Source organism: Notothenia rossii, assembly GCF_949606895.1.
Source record: "Notothenia rossii genome assembly, chromosome: 9".
Lineage (NCBI taxonomy): Eukaryota > Metazoa > Chordata > Actinopteri > Perciformes > Nototheniidae > Notothenia > Notothenia rossii.
Genome location: NC_136907.1, coordinates 71,655,274 through 71,675,712, shown reverse-complemented (window position 1 = coordinate 71,675,712; position 20,439 = coordinate 71,655,274). Strand labels below are relative to the sequence as shown.

Sequence of the window (20,439 nt, the reverse complement as noted above, 5' to 3'; positions counted from 1 at the left end):
TACCTAATCCAAAACAAACGCGCTCTCGCTAAGCTGTCCTACGACACTAGATATCAACTCGTTAACTCAAGCCAGCCGTGTCCTATCTAGTTAGGTGCGCGTTCACATGAAAGGGGTGGTATCTGGAGCGATCGACCAATCACAAACATGGACAAGCGTACTGACAGCGCAGCGCGTCATACTTCCTGAATGAAAAGTCTACTATAATATTAGACACATGAAGAAGTTAAACTTTAAACATCCATGACTTGTTTGAATGTGTACATTAACAGGTTTATGATATCACTGCCCCGTCTAAGACACGATCTGACTTTAGTTACATTTGACTCGAGTGTTTCGTCAACTTAATGTGTTGCTTAAAATAATACTTCTGCATACAGTATGTGTGAGTGTTGCACGGCCAGATACGGCTCGGCTGACTCAGATAAGGAAATATATGATACATTAGGATGTGATATGAATGATAATGGGACACATCGACGTCTGCACTCACAGTGCCGCGGACTGTAGGCTACGTAATGTTACTTTGATCCGGTTACTTATGTTGTGGCAGATATTTAATTAAGCTTTCTTAACATAATAGTATAATAATAGTTATAATAGTCGGATTGCTCTGAAGATGGGAGGTGATATTCTATTCATTTTCACGTTCACACAGTCGGTGATTTTGGCCGACCGTCTTTCCTGCAACGGCAGTTTAAACTGTATTTCCTCCGCACACTGAGCTCTGATTGGTCAGCAGGCGCGGTGCTTTCGCTGAGTTGATCTCTTGTCCTGGAACCTATCCTGCTTCGGAGCACAGACTAGGTTCCAGGACAAGTCACCATGGAGATCTAGCCCGCTAAAAAGTGAACCAGCTTCGTAGGACCGGAAATCCCAGAAGTTATCTTGCTCAACGAAAATCCTGCTTCGTAGTATACCCCCCAGGCTAGCCGTTCAGCATAAGTTACCATGGTGATCGTAGCGTCGTAGGACCGGAAACCCAGAGTTTTCCCTGAAGTTAGCTCGCTAAGCGAAAATCCGGCTTCGTAGTACAGGCCTCTGGTGATGAATGAAACTTCTTGTTTGCTTTTCTTCTCAGGTTCCTGGAGATCTACCTTCCCATGAGGCAGTTCTTCTTCAACCTGATCCACCCGGAGTACAGCGCGGTCACAGACGTCTACGTGCTGATGTTCCTCTCTGACACCGTCGACTTCATCATCATCGTGTTCGGCTTCTGGGCGTTTGGTGTAAGTTTTAATAATAATAATAATACATTTGATTTAAGGCGTCTTTCATGACACCCAAGGAGGCCGTACAATTTGTTAAATATTCTAAGAGTTAAAAGCAACAGAACGTGACATACCATCATGGAGAAGACGATTCAAGTGGACACAGATGATAGGGAGCACTACAGTGAATAGGCTGAACTTTTTTTTGAGGAGTCAAAAGTCAACTTTAGTGTCAATCAAGACGGAGAGATTGAAATACCTTCCCACAATCCCGAATATAAAAAACAAATGTATATAAAAATATGTGAGCAAATATGGTATAAATATACAAAGAATCAAAGACACATTTTTACATGTGCGCACATTAAGACCTACATAAAAACACAACAATCAAAAATAACAGTCACTTCAATATTTGAGAATGTACATTAGTGCAACATTTGCACATTGTATTGTACATACTGTAGAATGTAAAATATTAGTGCCAGATTGTCCATAGCAGCGTAAAAAGTGTCTGGTGCTGGATCTGAGTGTCTGAGTGTGTGGGGGAGTTATAGTCCAGTGGGGGCAGGGGGGAGAGAGTTCAGCCTCCTGACAGCCTGGTGGAAAAAACTGTTCTTTAGGATGGACTTGAATGTGGTGATCGTGTCAGACGGTTGGATGTGAAGGGGGAGAGAGTTCCGTAGTTTGTTTTAGAACAACATTTAGACCCAGAAACCAAATCACTTCTGACAAAGCCAACGTTTATTTTCTTCCCTTGTAGAAACACTCGGCTGCAGACATCACGTCGTCGCTGTCCGAGGATCAGGTGCCGGGGCCCTTCCTGGTCATGGTGCTGATCCAGTTTGGCACCATGGTGGTGGACCGGGCCCTCTACCTCAGGAAGTCTGTCCTGGGGAAAGTCATCTTCCAGGTCATCCTGGTGTTTGGGATCCACTTCTGGATGTTCTTCATCCTGCCAGGAGTCACACAAAAGTAAGGACTCCGTCACTGTACAACAAATCAACTGAGGCTGGAAGAGAACTCTCTGCTCCAGCTTTTCTTAAGAACTGGACTTAAACTCCCACTGTACATTTTACATTTATATTCAATTTAATATTGGATAATCAATTTCTTACACAATAATATCCTGCATTACGTTATATTTGTTACTGAAAATGTGTACTTCCACATGTATACATTTTTTAACTTTGTAATGCTACCTACCTACCTACCTACCTACCTACCTACCTCCCTACCTACCTACCTACCTACCTACCTACCTACCTACCTACCTACCTACCTACCTACCTACCTACCTACCTACCTACCTACCTACCTACCTACCTACCTACCTACCTCCCTCCCTACCTACCTACTTACCTACCTACCTACCTATATATCTATATATATATACCTTAATGTCACACAACACATGTTTTTTTTTCAATCTAAGGTCATTACGTTTCCTGATTAATGTGTTTAAAGGCACAGTTTACCCAAAATCAATATTTTTGTACTGCTTTTTTACGATCTAGATAGTTTTGCGTGCAAGATATATATTTTTGTTCTACTCCACACGACTTATTGAAGATCCACGGACCTTGTTGTGAGCAGTTTGGTGTAGGAACGACTATAAACTATCTCTTTAAAATAGGCTGAGTGTCTTCGGTGCGTGGGTGTTGTATCTCTTTTCTGTCTGTTACATATCAAATAGATTATTACCTTATTATAAGATGTATTAAATAAATGTTTTTTATCTGAAATGACTTCGACTTTTTGCACTCATGTTATTTTGTTGCAAAGATTTAACAAACAACATATTTGAGATTATTCAGGCTGCCTAAAAATAAAACAAAATGACCAAACTACTACATTCTTCTATTTCACGAGCTGTCTCTCTTGTCTTCCCCTCGTAGGCGTTTCAGCGAGAACATGGTCGCTCAGATGTGGTATTTTGTCAAGTGCATCTACTTCGGGCTGTCAGCCTATCAGATCCGCTGTGGTTATCCCACCCGCATTTTGGGAAACTTCCTCACCAAGGGCCACAATTATGCCAACCTCTTCCTGTTTCAAGGGTGAGTTCATCTGGGAGTCTCATTTCTTCCAGCTGGGCAAACAGGGCCACGGCTCCGGTCGTCTAGCTGCTGCTGCGGGAATACAAAGAGACACACAAGATTCCCCCTGAGGCTTTCTGTTTCAGAGATGTGGAAACCATTTACTTAAAGGGGAAATCCACTTAAGCCTATTGTGCACCCCATTTTTTACGTGTTAGTGTTCAGGTCTTTAATATTACATTTAGTGCTGAAATGATAAGTCAAGTTAACGTTTATTGACTAAATCTTTAAATAATTATGAAAGTAGGCATTAGTTTCAACCCTTGTCCTGCCATTATTATTTCATATAAAGCTTATTATTGATTAAATACATTTCACATTTAGAAACGACACTTTAAATAACTAGATTATTATCTATCTGTGTAGGTTAAAATTAGGTGTCTTATATATATATATATCATTTTTGGGGTTTAATGAATAATACAAATGTCTGGGTATGCCATTTATTTTATTTTATTGATTTATTTTTCTGAAAGGGCTTTAGGTAAGTAATTAAGTATAAAAAAGGAAGTCGTCGCCACGTGGCTGCCAGTGTTGGTTGTTAAGTCAAATAACTTTTTTTTACTATTTTTAATAGAATATATGTGTTCATAAACCAACCAAAGTGTTTATTTCTATAATATATAAACATGTACATCAAACACCATAGCTTATATTAGTAGGCCTGTTATTCTCTTGTACACAATTAACAAATTAGAGTGATTTAAGAAATTCAATCGTACTTTTGTTCACCTCGTATATTTTGTTAGCAGATTAACTGTTGTGTGTTGTGTGTAGTTTCCGTATGGTGCCGTTCCTGACGGAGCTGCGGGCCGTGATGGACTGGGTCTGGACGGACACCTCGCTGTCTCTGTCCAGCTGGATCTGTGTGGAGGACATCTACGCTCACATCTTCATCCTGAAGTGCTGGAGAGAGTCTGAGAAGGTGTTTATCATTGTGCCGTCAGTGTGGAGAACCTCTTTCAGAGCCAGAGTCTGTCATGGTGGAATTCCTGCTGAAATGTGCTTTTGTGGAGCCGGGCCCGGATCTATTGTTTCTTTGTGGATTTTAGCCTTTGCAGACCATTTACATGCACAACAACCTATATCACACACTATGGGAGAGGGGAAACCACAAAAAGCACAACAGGCCCTTTAACCTTCTGTCTGTTTAATGAGAATCTTATTTTTCTCTAAATCTTAAAGCCAGCAGACTGAAAAATATTCTAACAATTCAATCTGAGCTAGTTTCCACCTCAATATGATCTATATAACTCGAGAAGCAGCTGTTATAGGGTCTACAGCTAAACAAAAGTTCATATTCAATACCTTAAATACGAAGTTTGAAAAATGCTTCTGCGAACTAGGACTTAATTATCTAGTCTGTTGACTCTTTTAAAACTATTTTAAAGACATTCCTGTTTGGTCAGATTATGCTCTGGTGCTTTTATGACTTCTTAACATGTGGGTTCATTGATCATTGTACGCCTCCTATATGGATGTCTTATTGTTTTGTCAAGCACTTTGTGACTTTGTCTGTGAAAAGCGCTTCATAAATAAACTTTACTTACTTACTTAATTGCGTGATTCAAATCAACAAATAGGTCCAGGGATAGAAAACATGTTTCCATTACGGGAAAAAAATGATTGAGATATTTTGAAGTACTTCAGGAAAAGCCTCTGTTTGGCCGAATAACATCTTAATCTTAACGTCCTGTTTCTGCGTCCGTCTGCAGAAGTACCCCCAGCCGCGAGGCCAGAAGAAGAAGGCGGTGGTGAAGTACGGGATGGGGGGGATGATCGTGGCGCTGCTGATCTGCATCGTGTGGTTCCCGCTGCTCTTCATGTCCCTCGTCAAGTCCGTGGCTGGAGTCGTCAACACGCCGCTGGACGTGTCCTTTGCAATCACGCTGGCTGGCTTTACGGTGAGCAGAGTTTCTTTCATCAAGTAAATCAAGCTTAAACATTCTTGCAAAGTGCTTTACTGATACATCTCCCACCAAAGCAAAATCCTTTGTAATTACATTAATCCTGCGTGATTTGAAAAGAGTTCAAGTAGATGTACAGGGAGTAAATACATCTGTGATTCATTGAAGTCCTTATTTTAATGGCTCGTCACTTTTTGATCAGTTTGCGTGATTTCTGGGAAAGAGAATCCAGAGGATTAAGATGATATTTTCTAAACAGTGAGAATAACCTAGCTGCAGCGTTCAATGTATAATTATGTTTTTTGGAAGACTTAGTGTAATTACTTAAATAAACAAACATTTCCTTTTCACACAGCCCATCTTCACCATGAGCGCTCAGCAAAAACAACTGCAGAATGTGAACCTAACCGAGTTTGACTCGTATCGTCTGAGATACAAGGAAAACGATGTGAGTATGAGAAATATAATTCCATAAAGCTGGTGATTCATTGAGAGGTTCCTGCTCAGAGTCCCACCTCTGGGTGTTTGGCTGATAGTGCTACACCAAATGGCTCAAATGTTTTAATATTGTTTATGCTGTGGTTATCAGACCGCCTTGCAGTGGCTCGAGCGCTACTTCAAGGAGGACCTGATCATCGCAGAGCTGAAAGGCAGCTCCAATAGCCTGTGGACCATCAGCCCGCCCAGCAGGAACAACCTGATCGAAATGCTGAGCAGCAACGAGGATTTCCCTATCACCGTGGCCTGGTCCGTGCAAAGGTACGCACATGTTGTCCGTGCATCATGTATGCTTGTATCTACCCATGTGATACTGCTCGTATAATTATATTACACTAGGGGCTGCGTAGGATTAATTCCAACTAGTTCAAATCAACATTTCCAATCATTCAACCGTTGTCAAGTCCAAAGGCAACATTTATGGAAAACACAACACAGCAATCTAACAGAACAACAAATAACAATTAGATTTATCTCTAGGTTTTTTCATCATAAAATATTACAAAGGACATTCAATTCTTCCTTCTAAATCAGGGGTCTCAAACTCAAGGCCCGGGGGCCAAATCCGGCCCGCGACTTCATTTTATGTGGCCCCGCATTGCCGCAAGAGCTTACAAAGAATATAATACGTGTATTATACGGTTACATGCCACTTTACAGAAGCAGGTTGCCCATAAACTACATGTCCCACAATCAGTGGCGTTTCTATATGTACAAAAGTGGTGGAGCACAGAAAACTTAGATGTCTATATATAAGCTTCTGCAGTGAGGTTCATGGCTGGTGACGCACTGGCACTGACTCTTCAGGTTTACAAATATAATATTTTGCCCCAAATCAAAATATAATATTATTTTCAAAAGCTTTTTTAGTCTGATGCTTCGATTAATTTTAAACAGACAGTTCAACTAAAGGATACCCCAAAAATTTAATTTGATCATTTAAATATTGAATTGTTCTCTCTTAGTAAGATCCCATTTTCAATAAGATTGTGGTCTTACCTTGACTTGAAGTCCATTGGTCTATCCTTCTGGACAAACATCTCTATTGCTTGTTTGTAAAAGTCCTCCTTATCTTCTTGTAGTTTCAAAAAGTCTATCATAAATCTAATCGATAGATTTATGATTCGAAAATTAATTCGCCAATCAGCTCTGAATGATGTGAGATGGCGTATGGTGGGGATGGCAGCTCTCTGCCCCTGTGTTCATTATTTTTTTGCCACACACATTAAATAGGACAATACTCTGAACATGCGCAGTGTAGTTTTTAAAGTCACCGTTCACTTAGACAGGGAGAGGGAGGGTATGATCGGGTTTTGTCCCACATGGCTCTAAACAGCTCAATAGGCACACACTGTAGACACTAATTAGAAGAACACAGACTAAAACAGCAATGTACCGACGAATCAGATGATTAAACATGATCTTAAAATATATTTGATATATTTTTTTATTTATTTTTTGCATTTTTTTGTAATCATTATTTTTAATACTTTCTGCTGACACTAGGTGGGGCTGTGCCCCTAATGACCAGTCGCCACTGCCCACAATGCATCTCGTTTTGTGACATTCGCACTGAAGAGACCTGCAATCATTTGCCCTGGACTTCTGCTTTCAGACGTAGTTAATTACTAAGTTATTATCCTATCTAGGGCTCAATTAATCGTATTTTAATCGCAATTACGATTTTGGCTTGCAGCGATTATGAAAACAACATAATCGAAATAAAACGATTATTTTTTGTATTGGTTATTCAGTTGAATTATACTTAAAGTTCAGGGCAATCAACTGTTAATTTTCTTTTTCAATAAATGGATGTTTTCAAAGTAAATGTATAATCGTTTTTTAATAATCGTAATATCAATTATTGACCCAAATAATCGAGATTATGATTTTTGCCATAATCGAGCAGCCCTAATCCTATCCGATAATAATCCAATTCAGAGGCAATAATGTAATATATAATACATTATTTTATATATATACTATATATTTATATAGTTACAACCGGCCCTTTGAGTGCAACCTTTATGCGAATGTGGCCCGCGATGAAATTGAGTTTGACACCCCTGTTCTAAATCATCCAAAGTTTTGGATTTACAGTACAATCAATTGCTGTATCTACATATTTAATTACAAGACATTTTAAATATACAGTAAGACATACAAGCACTTGCACTAAGAAAAGGTCCTGCAGGAATATGAAAAATCCCTAGGCATACTTTTCTAATGAACTTGTGTTGTTGTTATAAAGAGGCTGCTTGCACACCTGGTGTGTGACTAATGAATTCATCATAAACATAGAAGTAGTCCATTCATATTTAGAATAAAAAATGTATGCATCACAAACAGCTGGAGGTTAATAAGATGTTAAATCATGTTTTCCTTTCGTGACCTTAGAAACCTCACTTTTGGTGCCAAGGCTGAAATAGCGTCAGGAAAGCGAGTGACCGATCTCGACACGGACACAAAGAAGGAGCTCATCGAGCTGCTGACAGGAACCGCCCAATATGTGTACGTTTATCAACTCCTCAACAGATGAGATACTCACTGCCTCTGTTGGTCGTCATTCAAATTGAAAGTTCAGGTTACTCGAACATATTGAAAAGCTGAGGAGCATAAACAGTTTGCAGTTAACGGCCTCTCTTCCTCTGCAGGATCATAAAAGAGATCTTCCCTCGTTTCATTCGAGCCCCCTCGGAATCGGTTGCCACGTCTGTGGATTCTCTGTATAAAGGTGAACATCTTGATCACTGTGTAGATGGGACTGGACATTTTGCATAGTTTATACTTGATTTGGTGACAGCAAAAAGACACTTAACCCTTTAACTGCTGGACCAAGAAAAAAAGCTATTGAATAATTTTTTTTTGCATTTTCTTATCAAATGGGCCACAAATAAGCACAAACACATGTTTTTGACTGACCACACAGTTTTGTCTTTATGAGCCTCTACCAAATGGTCGAGCTGGCCTTCTATGGTAAAAGTAATCATCATATACAGTACAGTATTTGTATGCATCAAATAAAACTCAAATAAAACACAAACTCAAATACATTTGTTTCTTTTATGGAAAATGAGCAATATATACAACCAGATATATTCATAAAAGATAATAAATTATAATTGTAAAAAAAAAAAAATGGAAAAAAGTCATGTAAAGTGTTTTTCATGATAAAAAAAATACTTGCTCATCTTACTGTATATGCTGAATTGGCCTAACAGGAAACCGCTGACCTAACAGCACATGTCCATATCCTGTGTTGGCCTAACTTGCTCATCTGTGTGCAATTTTGGGCTGAATGCCATGCATGAAAGGTGCTATATAAATTATTATCACTCTGAGACTCATAAGGCAGTACTAGATTTAGTAATATTACCATGAATCTAGCCATTTATTTACCATATTTTATTGGAAAACATCTCTGAAACTCTGAAAAAGTCATATTGCTAGCTTACCATAAAAGGCCAATTCGACCGATTGGTTGAGCATATTTTCAAAAAAATAATTACACCCTTGTTAAAACTTTTTTTGTGCATCAAGTTATCTAATTATGTTCAGTCAGTGCCCTGCCACTAAAATATGTCAAAAATGATATGGTTACCTGACAAAAGTTGACCAAAAAGAGTGATTTCTTCAGCAGTGATTTTTAGCATTGCCAACTTTCTCAGTTGAAGCTAGCTGAAGGGCATTTTGTTTGAACCACAGTGACATCTAGAGGTTGTTTTCTGCATAACATGTCAACCAAAGGGTAGAGCTGGCTGAATCAGATGGAGTTAAACTTTTCTTTTTTTTTTCAACAAGATATCAAGACGCGAAATGTGCTCTACCAAATGGTGGTGCTGGCAGTTAAAGGAGCCTCTAGGTCTTGTAGGGATAGAAGTACTAGAAAGGGAGTAATGTTTCCAGAAGGTAAAGCCTTTGCCGTCAGAATAAGGGGAATAATCCGTTTTATTCTTATTACCAGAATCAGATTCAGAAACAGGTTTATTACCAGGTAGGTTGACACCATATACAGTCTATGGTTGACACGTACGAGGAATTTGACTTGATTTCGTGGGGCATACATAAAAGTAAAACAAACATTAAAAACACAGGTGGAGAACTAGAAAAATATTAAAATAATACAAAATATAGTAAAATATAACAGTATTTACCTAGAAATTGAATAAAATATGGAATAAAAACCGGCAGTAATAAAAAAGAAAACAGATATTGTTGTACATCGTGCGCATTAATGTAATGCAGAGTCTATGGTGTGGCTGAGGTAAAGTGTTAGGTTACAGTATATATTCCTCCATGCAGATAACACGATGTTGAACATAAACGTGACGTTGATCCGAGCGAATAACTCGGAGCAGATCCAGGAGTGGTGGATCGTCAACCAGACGGAGCCCGGCCCCATTCTCAAGAGAGGCCCCCCCAAGTATGAACCCAGCCTGGATCTCTACGTGTTCAGCGACCAAGTCAGCCCCCCCAGCCTGGGCTTCCTGGCCGGATACGGGTACGTGGGGATTTAAAAAAGAAGAAAAAAGATTTGTGGTGCTTCGGTGTTAAAGTGAAATATCTGTGTTTGTTATGAGAATAAATAGGTCATTATCTAAAGCTGTGCAAGTAGTGAGAATATCAAGTTCTGTTGGTTTTTACTTCAAGTGTAATAAAAAAGTGATTTGAATCCAAGATGATTCACAAGATGGGAAAGCAGGGAAACATCATTAGGTTTAAATACTGCGAGATTTTGAATAACATCAAAATGTAAAGGAAAAACGTGTAACTTTTTCACATTATAATGTCTAAAAAAAACTCGACCAACGGTATATACAGGGGTGCACATAACTGGTACGCATGCGCGGCAACAATCTGAAATGCGTACCGTCACTTGTGAAGCTTTTCCAGAAGGCGGTTAGATCACCGGACGACAGAGTCGGTCTCCGTGTGCACAGACAGGGCTGCTGTTAACGTCGGTCTGTACAATGGAATTGTACCAAAACTACGCCAACCGGCTGCGGAGGGAGACTCCCCCTCTTCACTGGAGAACTGCGCTAAAACAGCTGATCACAACGTTCACGCTCTGTGGTCACGAAGTACTCCACTAGCCCCCCCCGTCAACTTTCCTGAAGTACTCCACTAGCACCCCCACCCCCCGTTGAAGTTCGCGATACAGAGGGCTTCATCAAATAACTTTGAGTGGAGCCAGAAGTTGGAGTACCAAACACTGACTCCAGGTACTCATCTGAGTACCGCACTGAGAAAGTTATGTGCACCCCTGGGTATATATTTTGTTGAGCTGTGCACTTAATCTATTCCACATTTTCCATAATTTTCAAACCCAGAAAAATCTGAAATTTTTATAAAAGGTGCGTTTTTCTTTGGTCAGGGATGATTTCTGGTCCTACATTATGACAAAACTATCTTGGAGAAAAACTGATTTTTAGCTTTTTTTGGTGTTTTTATTGGTTTTCATAACCGATTCCGTTAGTTGTGGTGAGGAGGAAACCTCTCTGGATAATTTGGCTCCCGGTAAAACCAAATTCTACAAATTATCCAATGTTGTTTCTGTGTTTCCTGTCCAGGATCCTGGGCCTGTACGCCTCTGTGGTTCTGGTCATCGGCAAGTTCGTACGCGAGTTCTTCAGCGGCATCTCCCACACCATCATGTTCGAGGAGCTGCCCAACGTGGACCGCATCCACAAGCTGTGCACGGACATCTTCCTGGTGCGAGAGACGGGGGAGCTGGACCTGGAGGAGGACATGTACGCCAAACTCATCTTCCTCTACCGCTCTCCAGAGACTATGATCAAGTGGACCAGAGAGAAAACGGAGTGAATCTCAGCGAGGGGACGCTAACGGATGAATTGAGCAGCGATTTTCACCTGCTGAGGGAGCACAAAGTCAGCCGAGGACCAGCTCTGTCCTCGTCCACTGAGCTCTGATGGTAGAAATACAGAGTTGGCTCCACACTAAAACACTTGTTTGTGTTCGAAACTAGTATTTTATACAAGTTACCGCTGAAAAACAACAATTGCAGCAACTATTGAGGACAGATTTGCCGGTGCTGTATTTATCTCGCTAAACCTGGCTCTGTTTGGCATCCAGAGGATAGAACGAGCAGCCGGTTGGAGAAGGAGAACTCTTTTAAGACAATTTCACTAAGTTATAAAAAATCTTAAAGCTAATATAAAGGTTTTTAAACACAAATTACCCTCATCGCTCCTCATGCCTGCCTCTGACATTTTCACAGTCGCACGGTAGGCGGAGAGAAACTGGCTGCATTAATCTTTAAGGGCTTCCCATTTACAAACGAGTGCACAATAATGTCACATGACCACATGAGCACAATCTCATATTTTCTCCCAACTGAAATGCGTGGACTGTGGGAATGTGCAATATTGAGTTCCTCCAAGACTTTGAGGGATGTGGACCAAGAGAAAAAGGGCCGGGTCTGACCAAGAAACAACCTTTTTTTGTTTTTGTTAAAGGTCAGAGGCCACAAGGGAGCCTCCTGAAAGACACAAAGCATTACAAAACATTATCAGACAATCTTTAATTGCCTTATTTTGTTTGTGTGATAAGAACTGTTATCGACGTATCTTTCTCAGGAAGAGCTGTTTTCACAGATATTCATCGTATGAGTTATATGTTACAATATGTAGGCTTTGATGGATCTTAAAGATTGTAGAGAAAGTATTTAAATGGCATGACATGTAATGTGGATATTGTTGAGATGGACTGAGTATGGTTATTGCACAGAGAAATATTTTAAAGGCTGTATTTAGAAAGTAAATTGTGGACTGTTTTCCTCCCAGAGATTTATTGCCAATCATCCATATTCTGAATCTACAGGTTGGCGAAATAAGAGACGAGCGGAGGGCTGTTTCTGAATCAGGGTAACGTGCACTAGGTGGAAGACTCCTGCACAACACTTGTGAACCTCTCGCTATTTTTAAACCTTCATACTCACGAACAATGGCGCGTTCAGTCATCAAGGAAAAACACAAACAGAAAAAAAAGACTCCTCACAAGAAGGGCTGAGACACGAAGCCCTTTGGTCCAAACTATGCATTAGGACATTGTAGCATGATAGAAAAACTTCATTATTGCCATGATTAATTTTCATTACATGTACATACAAGTTACAGGGGGACAGGTCACGGTGGAATGAAATGTGAAAATGTACCTGTGTGTTTAAGGCGATGTTATGGTATGATAGAGGTCCAAAGATCTGCGAATAAATCATGTGGAAAGGTGTCGAGTTTTGAATTCAGATGCTGTTTGCTTGTGGGAAAGGACTATGAGTATGTGTATGATACCTATGGTATCAACGAGTGAGTGAATGAGTGTCCTTCATTTTCCCCCAGTGTGTGTCAGTTTCTCCGCTGCAAAGCTCCACTAGCACCCACCCCCCCCCCCCAGCATGTCAGTTTCTCCGCTGCGAGGCTCCACTAGCACCCCCCCCAGCGTATCAGTTTCTCTGCTGCGAGGCTCCACCAGCACCCCCCCCCCCAGCTTGTCAGTGTCTCCGCTGCGAGACTCCACTAGCACCCACCCCCCCCCCCCCAGCATGTCAGTTTCTCCGCTGCGAGGCTCCACTAGCACCCCCCCCAGCGTATCAGTTTCTCCGCTGCGAGGCTCCACCAGCACCCCCCCCCCCAGCGTGTCAGTTTCTCCGCTGCGACGAGGCCCCACCAGCACCCCCCGCCCCCCCCAGTGTGTGTCAGTTTCTCCGCTGCGACGAGGCTTCAGCTTGTCAGTGTCTCCGCTGCGAGGCTCCACTTGCACCCCCCCCAGCGTGTCAGTTTCTCCGCTGCGACGAGGCCCCACCAGCGCCCCCCCCCAGTACGTGTCAGTTTCTCCGCTACGACGAGGCTCCAGCTTGTTAGTGTCTCCGCTGCGAGGCTCCACTTGCACCCCCCCAGCTTGTCAGTTTCTCTGCTGCAAGGCTCCACCAACACCCCACCAGCGTGTCAGTTTCTCCGCTGCGACGAGGCTGCACCAGCACCCCCCGCCCCCCCCAGTGTGTGTCAGTTTCTCCGCTGCGATGAGGCTCCAGCTTGCCAGTGTCTCCGCTGCGAGGCTCCACTAGCACCCCCCCCCCAGCGTGTCAGTTTTTCCGCTGCGAGGCTCCACTAGCACCCCCCCCCGTCAGTTTCGCCGCTGCGATACGCTACTAGCACCCCGGCCCCCCCAACTCTGACTAACTTCCCGCGTCCCTGCTCTTGCTCTACCTCAGTACCTTTTTTTTATGTTTCTCATGTAGAAATGTCACATTGTTCCATTACTACAAAAGAAGCATCAGCTCTATTTTATCTGTATAAACCAGTGGTATACTTACTGACTTTAAGCTACACTTTCGGTAAAAAACTAAATCAAGGAGTAGTTTCATTTTATTTTCACAGATTGTAACACACAAGTCCAGTGGAGATTGTTTCTAATGCACAGATGCATCTCAGATAATCACAGGACATCAGAATAACAGTATACATATGCATTAGATGTGTGGAGAGCATTAGCCTCATTAAAGATAAATAGGTTTTGGGAAGCTACTCCGTCATTGCATGTCTGTCGGAGGCCATTTTGGAGCAGACTGCAGCCGCTGCGAGTCTCACTGATGTGGAAAATCTTTCTGCTAACTCGTTTAAGAAAATGCACAGAGACCATGAAATACCACACAATGGAAATGTTTATTGATGCATGTGTGAAGTTTGGAGATATGCTTTTGAGGAATATACAAGAAGTGGGTCACAGCATAAATAAAAAATGTAAACAGTCCCTTTATCACCTTTTGGTATCAGAATAAGTTTGGCTGGCATGTGATTGATATCCTCCCTTATTAAAGGCTTCTCACATTTAAGGAATTAGCAATAAGATAACTCACAGAAACACAAAAGCAGCCTTAAAGGGGACATATATGGTGGGAAATGCATTGGAAACATCACTGCAGGGTCCTTTTACATGTTTAAGTGCTTAGATGTACTGTGAAAAATTGGAAATAAAGACGGAGCCAAGACTATTTTAGGATTAAGGTGGACAAAAACACACACACCTTGAAAACAGTCAACAATTGGCTCGGAGCAGGAACTGTAATGTTCCTTTAATTGTCTTGAATAAACTGTATCGCTGAAGATTATAGTTTAAATCTGATTTATCTGCAAATGAATACCTTTTGATTTTGATTATTAACTATTGCATTATTCCAAACATGCATTAACAAACTGATTGCATATTGTTCCAGTTACATATTCAACAGGCAGCAGCCATGTATACTGAATAATTTAACTCTGTACAAATAAACACCTATACACTGATCAACTCATTAGACATATTACAGTATTTCTGATTTAATATACCTATATCGATCTTAAGACTACTCACAAACAATAGCGCAAAATGTACAGCGTCACAGACACCAGAAATGATAACATTTACATACGACAGGCATTATTGAACATTGAGGAGTTTTCTTTACACAGAAGATCCACCTCAAAGGAAATTAAAAAGGCTGCTTAAACTCGGGTTGGACTCTTTGCAACACCGACTGTTACTGATGTTTTTAAATAATTTATTTCTTAATTTTTGCACAATAAAGATTTAACAGCCACATACTTGGCCTTAGAGCTGGATAATTTGTCGAGGTTTTTAACTTGTCGAGGGAACACGGTAGAGTCGGCTCTCTGGAGGTTAACACAGCCCTCCCTCATAATCATCCTCATCCGCTCCACCAGCGCCCCCTTGTGGTGCGGCGGCAGCCTTCTTCTTCTTTGTTCCGCCCCCGGGGACCCTCAGGGAGAGGGCCAGCTTGGCGTACTGTGAGGGGGAAAAAAGAGTCGTCAGATATCAGATCCTCAAAATGTATTTTCTCAATAAGCGTCTTGCAGTGATTGAAGCACATGACGCTTTTTCTGCAGAAGTTAGAGTTTTACTGAATTATTTCACATGAGATTTCTGTTCCTTAGACAGTCATTAGTCCTGATGAAGCAGATTGGATACGTTTTTGAGTGTTTAACCATAATAAGTGATATGTAAAGCCTTGGATCTATTTCTCTAGGTGTATCAAACTCAATTTCACACAAGGAAATGAAAATCCCGTCAATGGCCAGACATGTTTATTTTATTGACATGCTTTTATTTAATCGAAAAACTAAAAAATCTCATATGGACTTCTTACATACAATTTGACAAACATTGTTAGCCACAGTAACCGTCTTTTTTTAAGTTAAAGTTGCTGGTCCTCCCAAGAGAGATGACTGTGTCTTTAAGTGGATCTCTGAGATTTTTCCACAGGAAGAACAGCGCTTCATTATACCATTTGTATTTATAGCTTCATTGTGAAATCTGACTTTTGTGTGAAAATGGAAGAAGAAAGTGTTTTAGCGGCGAGGGTGAGACCAAAGGGGAGTAAGTGACATTAAACATTTAACCATCCAGAAGACAATGAACAAAGCAAGACAAGGACAAATGAGAATCATAATAACATAATAACTGTTGATCGGTTTCCATTTTTGACCGTATACAAAGAAAAAATCCATAGAAATAAAGCTGTCATTTAATATAATATAAAGTCATTTTTGTCAGAATTGTCCCATACTCCTCTCTGGTTCTCCCCCCGTATTAAAAAACATATTCAGAAGTACTTATGGATCACCAGTACTCACATCATTGTCCATGTACTTCAGTAGAGGCGAGTTGCACACGCGGTAGACCTGATCCTCGTCCTGCTCGTCGTAGCCCTGCAGTAGCGTCTCCATGGCGACGGAGTCCTCACTCCCACTGTACCCGGGCAGACTGGACGAGACCAAGAAACACATCATGTAAAGACCCTCGTTTTTAAGGGTTTTCACGATGATCACGTGGAGGGTAAACAATCTCCAAAGAGAGCCTCTGCATTTGATCGACTATGGACTCAGGCCACAGATGACAGAAACGAAAGAATATGGTAAAAAAAAAACGTACCTGTAACTTTCTCTGACACATTTATCTGCTGCTACGTAGTCCGCTCTATGGAGATGAATCAGCACTTGGACAGTTGTTTTCTGAAGAGTGAACAACACAGACCAACACATATGTTTACTCTATTTCTTTTAGGAGCACCTGATCTTTTTGTGACCATGTGACATATATTCAATATATTTCTTGTATACTGACACAGTGCTGTGTTTACACTGCTGTTATTAATATTGATCAGCTGAGAGGAATAGAATAAGAACTGAGTTGCCTATCTGGCAAACGTAGTCTAGAGGTAGTATATACAGCTTAATGAAGTTGCTAATGAGAGATCTAGATAACATTAGCATTGTAACCCACCTTGAAGCACATGGGGAAGTTCTCGATATCTTTGTACATGTTCTTCTCTTTCAGCACAGCGACCGACGCCTCATCCAACCTGGTGGGTAAAACGAGAAAGTGAGGAATGATGAACAGGTACTGTTTAAATACATTTGAGCAATCAGCTTGTAAGCCTTTATTTATGAGATGGATCTCAGTGAGTTATTGGAATAAAGGTGTGTGGATAATTCTATCACCTTGTTCCGTACATAAGCATTTGCTAAAACAGGACAGCTATAATCCTGTGTTGCATGTGGCAGCATTATCATCACCGTCCTTCCATATATATCTGTATCTCTTTACCTTCTTAACCTGACCAGGAGTCTGGAGGCTTTCCCCAGCATCTCCACTGCCTGGCGCAGGCGGTCCTCATTCTACAGAAAGAGGCAACATGGATGTTTATAAGCGGAACAAAATAAAAACAAAAAGTTAAATGATTCATTCAGGTTTTGTTGGAAGCTTACCTCAAACACGCCAGCTGCCTTCTGATACAGGTCCACAGCTTTCTCTAGATTGATAGGCTCGATCAGTCTGAAGAGTAAAGGAAAAGGTTAAGAGGAAAGCAAATGTGCAAGTATTCAAAAAGATGATGCAATGGACAGAGATATAGTCCCAAAGATGTGTGTTAATGTAATGCATACGACAGAAGATGTTAAATATCAATTTTCTCAAGTGTATTCCAAAATAAAGGGATGTTTTTTACTTTCCAGCGCGGTCCAGAGCCATGGCAGCGGTGTCAGGAGTCCCGTTCTCCATGTACATCATGCAGGCTTTCTCTATTAAGTCGATGGCCTCCGGCATCTTCTTTTGCTCCTGATGCAATGCAAACACAGCAGTTACAATTCTGCTGCAGACGCGTTACCTACGTCTACCTGCTAGAGTTTAATGTTAAATCTGCACATACCTTCATCATCATTCCTGCCTGTTCAATAGCCCTGAGGAAAAGAAGTAGAATTTGTATTAAATAAGAGTTATAATGTTAGTTGCTGGCTTAGAGTAATAACTGGGTCATAAAAAATGACACTTACTTTGCAGCATGAAACAGACTGTAGGAAAGGTTAAGGAAATAACAATACAGACAAAAGTGCAGTGTCATGAAACTGTGATCAGAGTACAGAGAGGATACGTCTTGTTTTCTGTTTGATATTCTGCTTCCTTCAAGTAAGCATCCGCTGCTTGTTCATACTGCTTTGCATTCTTGAAGCACACAGCTACACACAAAAGGAGGGACAGGTTAACAGTTAGTAGTACAAAGGTGGTAAATGATAGCTATAAATAAATAAATAATATTGATTTTACCTGCTTTGGCATATTCTGACGCCGCACTGTCAAAATCAGGCTTCCACTTAGTCAGACTTGTCTTTAGGCTAAAAAAACATGACGATAAGAAATATTAGGGATCACAGGGTTTTCTGTTCCCCATATTAATATCCTCTCAATATGACATATTAATAAGACATTTGAATGTTGAAGTGTAACATGTTGAAATCATCCACCCCCAGTTTACAGCCTAACGGTATTATACTGCTTGAAACCTATGCACTCAAATTCGATGGAAGATATTTGTCTTTTTACCTTTATATGTATAAACTGACTTATCAGATTGTTTCCATTTAAGCTGCATTTCAAACCATATATCTCAATTCATTATTTAGCTATTTGAACTGCGAAGATAGCCATTACACATGTATTACAATGTGTATATTAATAACATGGACCATGGGAAAATAGTGATGACCCCAGCAAAATACAAACACCTGAATCATAGCAGATTTAGCTACATTTTCATTGTATTGACATTCAACAGAAAAAGACATTGCAGCTTATTTATTGTATATTAAATCGACCTATAATGACGTGACGATGCAAGATTTAGTCATGTATGCCGCATAACCCCCGGTGAAATTGCCTCAGTGGCCTTTACTGAAAGCTAACATCAATAGTAAAAAAACAAACGGCTGTTTCCTGTAAATTACATAAACGAGATTATTTATCGTAACTCACCATTTTTCAGCTTTAGCTATATGGTCATGGGCTTCGTTTATCTTCTGAGCAGCCATGCTGTCGTTAACTCGAAGAGGTTTAGCGATTTGTTATGGATAAAGAGCGATGGTGTATCGTCGCTGTTTGGATTAACAGGAACTCCTCTTCGGCCGCAACGTCACGAACGTCATCCGATGTCGCAGACTACGGGTGCCGCAGAGAACATGATGCAGCAGGAAAGCGAACACACTGGCTGCTTTGATTTGTGTTTTACGATACAGAAATACAGTAACTTCACCCACTTTAGATATTTGCTGTGCGACAGAATAAAGCACGACATAGCAGGCAACCAAACAATGTTAGGTGAACAACTGCAGGTGGAAGAATAAACAAAAATAAATAAAACAATAGGTACATTGAAACCAAATGCACAGCCATTATATTAATCCTACTGTTTAAATAGCCTTGTGACAGCAACACATCTGCTTCTTCCATTATAGATTATGTTTCTACAGATTTCTATGCCCCATTTAAAATATATTGATACTTATATGGGCAACATATAATCTGTCACTGCCAATATAATCCCCTAAAAGTGTACATACAGAGACATACAGTTACATACTGCACTTTATATATATTCAGCATTTGTATTATTATTTTTGCAATATTTGTATAGTTTACATCTTACAGAACACTTGAATTCTATTTAGACTTTGTATTATTTCGTATTCCATTGTTTTGCCAGTGGAGCTTAAATTTGTATGTATTTTAATTATTTAAATACATGTCTACTATCACTTGTTTTGTTTTGACCGATTCACTCTCTTGAGCATTGCTCTATAGAATATCGGCCTGTTGTCTGACTGTTTTTAAAAATCTGACTTAATGGCAAAATCTGACTAAAGATTGAACAGCCCACAACTTGCATAATTTTAGACACACGTTAAACACTGGATGAAACAATGGGCATACCTTTACAATTGTCAGAGCAGAATCAAATAAGTTCATGACACCTGAGAAGCAATGGTCATAAAAATCCTTTCATTTTTTGGCACACAACTGTTTATAGTTTCAGGTCTTCTTTAGTTTAATGCAGTGGTTCCCAAAACTTTTTCAGTCGGGCCCCCCTTGGGTAATTGGAAATATTTTCGGGCCCCCCCATTTCCCATTTATATTGGCAGGATTCATTGTATATTGTTGTAAAAACATTAAATGTTCTCTGCTAATAATAATAAAATACAAAGATCCAACTATAATCCCACCAGGGGTCGCGCCCCATAGTTTGAAAACCACTAGATTAGGCGAAGTCCCTCCCTTGAAAAAATTATGTATTGAAGTCAATGGCGAGAGAAAAGTTATCTTTCGATCCCGTTTGAATTGTGCCACGATTTACACATATGATGTTTGTCAATTTAAAAAAAA

General features: G+C 40.4%; 2 protein-coding genes across 10 annotated transcripts in view; one reads left to right on the top strand and one right to left on the bottom strand.

Annotated features, from left to right (window-relative positions):
- piezo2b (piezo-type mechanosensitive ion channel component 2b) overlaps positions 1-12,956 on the top strand; it is a 107,067-nt gene extending 94,111 nt beyond the window's left edge. For all 9 annotated transcript variants that reach the window (XM_079649238.1, XM_079649239.1, XM_079649236.1 and 6 more), the window contains 11 exons: positions 1,082-1,229; positions 1,975-2,186; positions 3,110-3,268; positions 4,085-4,232; positions 5,023-5,211; positions 5,570-5,662; positions 5,804-5,973; positions 8,110-8,223; positions 8,367-8,446; positions 10,015-10,213; positions 11,283-12,956. In XM_079649238.1, the coding sequence (XP_079505364.1) occupies positions 1,082-1,229; positions 1,975-2,186; positions 3,110-3,268; positions 4,085-4,232; positions 5,023-5,211; positions 5,570-5,662; positions 5,804-5,973; positions 8,110-8,223; positions 8,367-8,446; positions 10,015-10,213; positions 11,283-11,535 (1,765 nt within the window). In that variant the 3' untranslated portion in view covers positions 11,536-12,956. The remainder of the gene's footprint in view (positions 1-1,081; positions 1,230-1,974; positions 2,187-3,109; positions 3,269-4,084; positions 4,233-5,022; positions 5,212-5,569; positions 5,663-5,803; positions 5,974-8,109; positions 8,224-8,366; positions 8,447-10,014; positions 10,214-11,282) is intronic.
- Positions 12,957-14,371: 1,415 nt separating this feature from the next.
- napgb (N-ethylmaleimide-sensitive factor attachment protein, gamma b) lies at positions 14,372-19,195 on the bottom strand. The gene is made up of 12 exons (XM_079648552.1): positions 19,036-19,195; positions 18,331-18,398; positions 18,158-18,242; positions 18,060-18,077; positions 17,936-17,966; positions 17,735-17,844; positions 17,496-17,562; positions 17,335-17,405; positions 17,011-17,089; positions 16,660-16,739; positions 16,362-16,491; positions 14,372-15,513 (listed from the first exon to the last, which is right to left on the bottom strand). The coding sequence occupies exons 1-12, from the start codon at positions 19,089-19,091 to the stop codon at positions 15,388-15,390; spliced, it is 921 nt and encodes a 306-aa protein (XP_079504678.1). The 5' UTR covers positions 19,092-19,195; the 3' UTR covers positions 14,372-15,387.
- Between the last annotated feature and the right edge of the window lie 1,244 nt (positions 19,196-20,439).

Coding starts and splice junctions, on each gene's coding strand:
- napgb (XM_079648552.1), bottom strand. CDS start 19,091: ATGGCTGCTCAGAAGATAAACGAAGCCCATGACCATATAGCTAAAGCT. Junction 17,090..17,334: donor CTCCTGGTCAGGTTAAGAAG/GTAAAGAGATAC, acceptor TTTACCCACCAG/GTTGGATGAGGCGTCGGTCG. Junction 16,492..16,659: donor TGTGTCAGAGAAAGTTACAG/GTACGTTTTTTT, acceptor GGTCTCGTCCAG/TCTGCCCGGGTACAGTGGGA.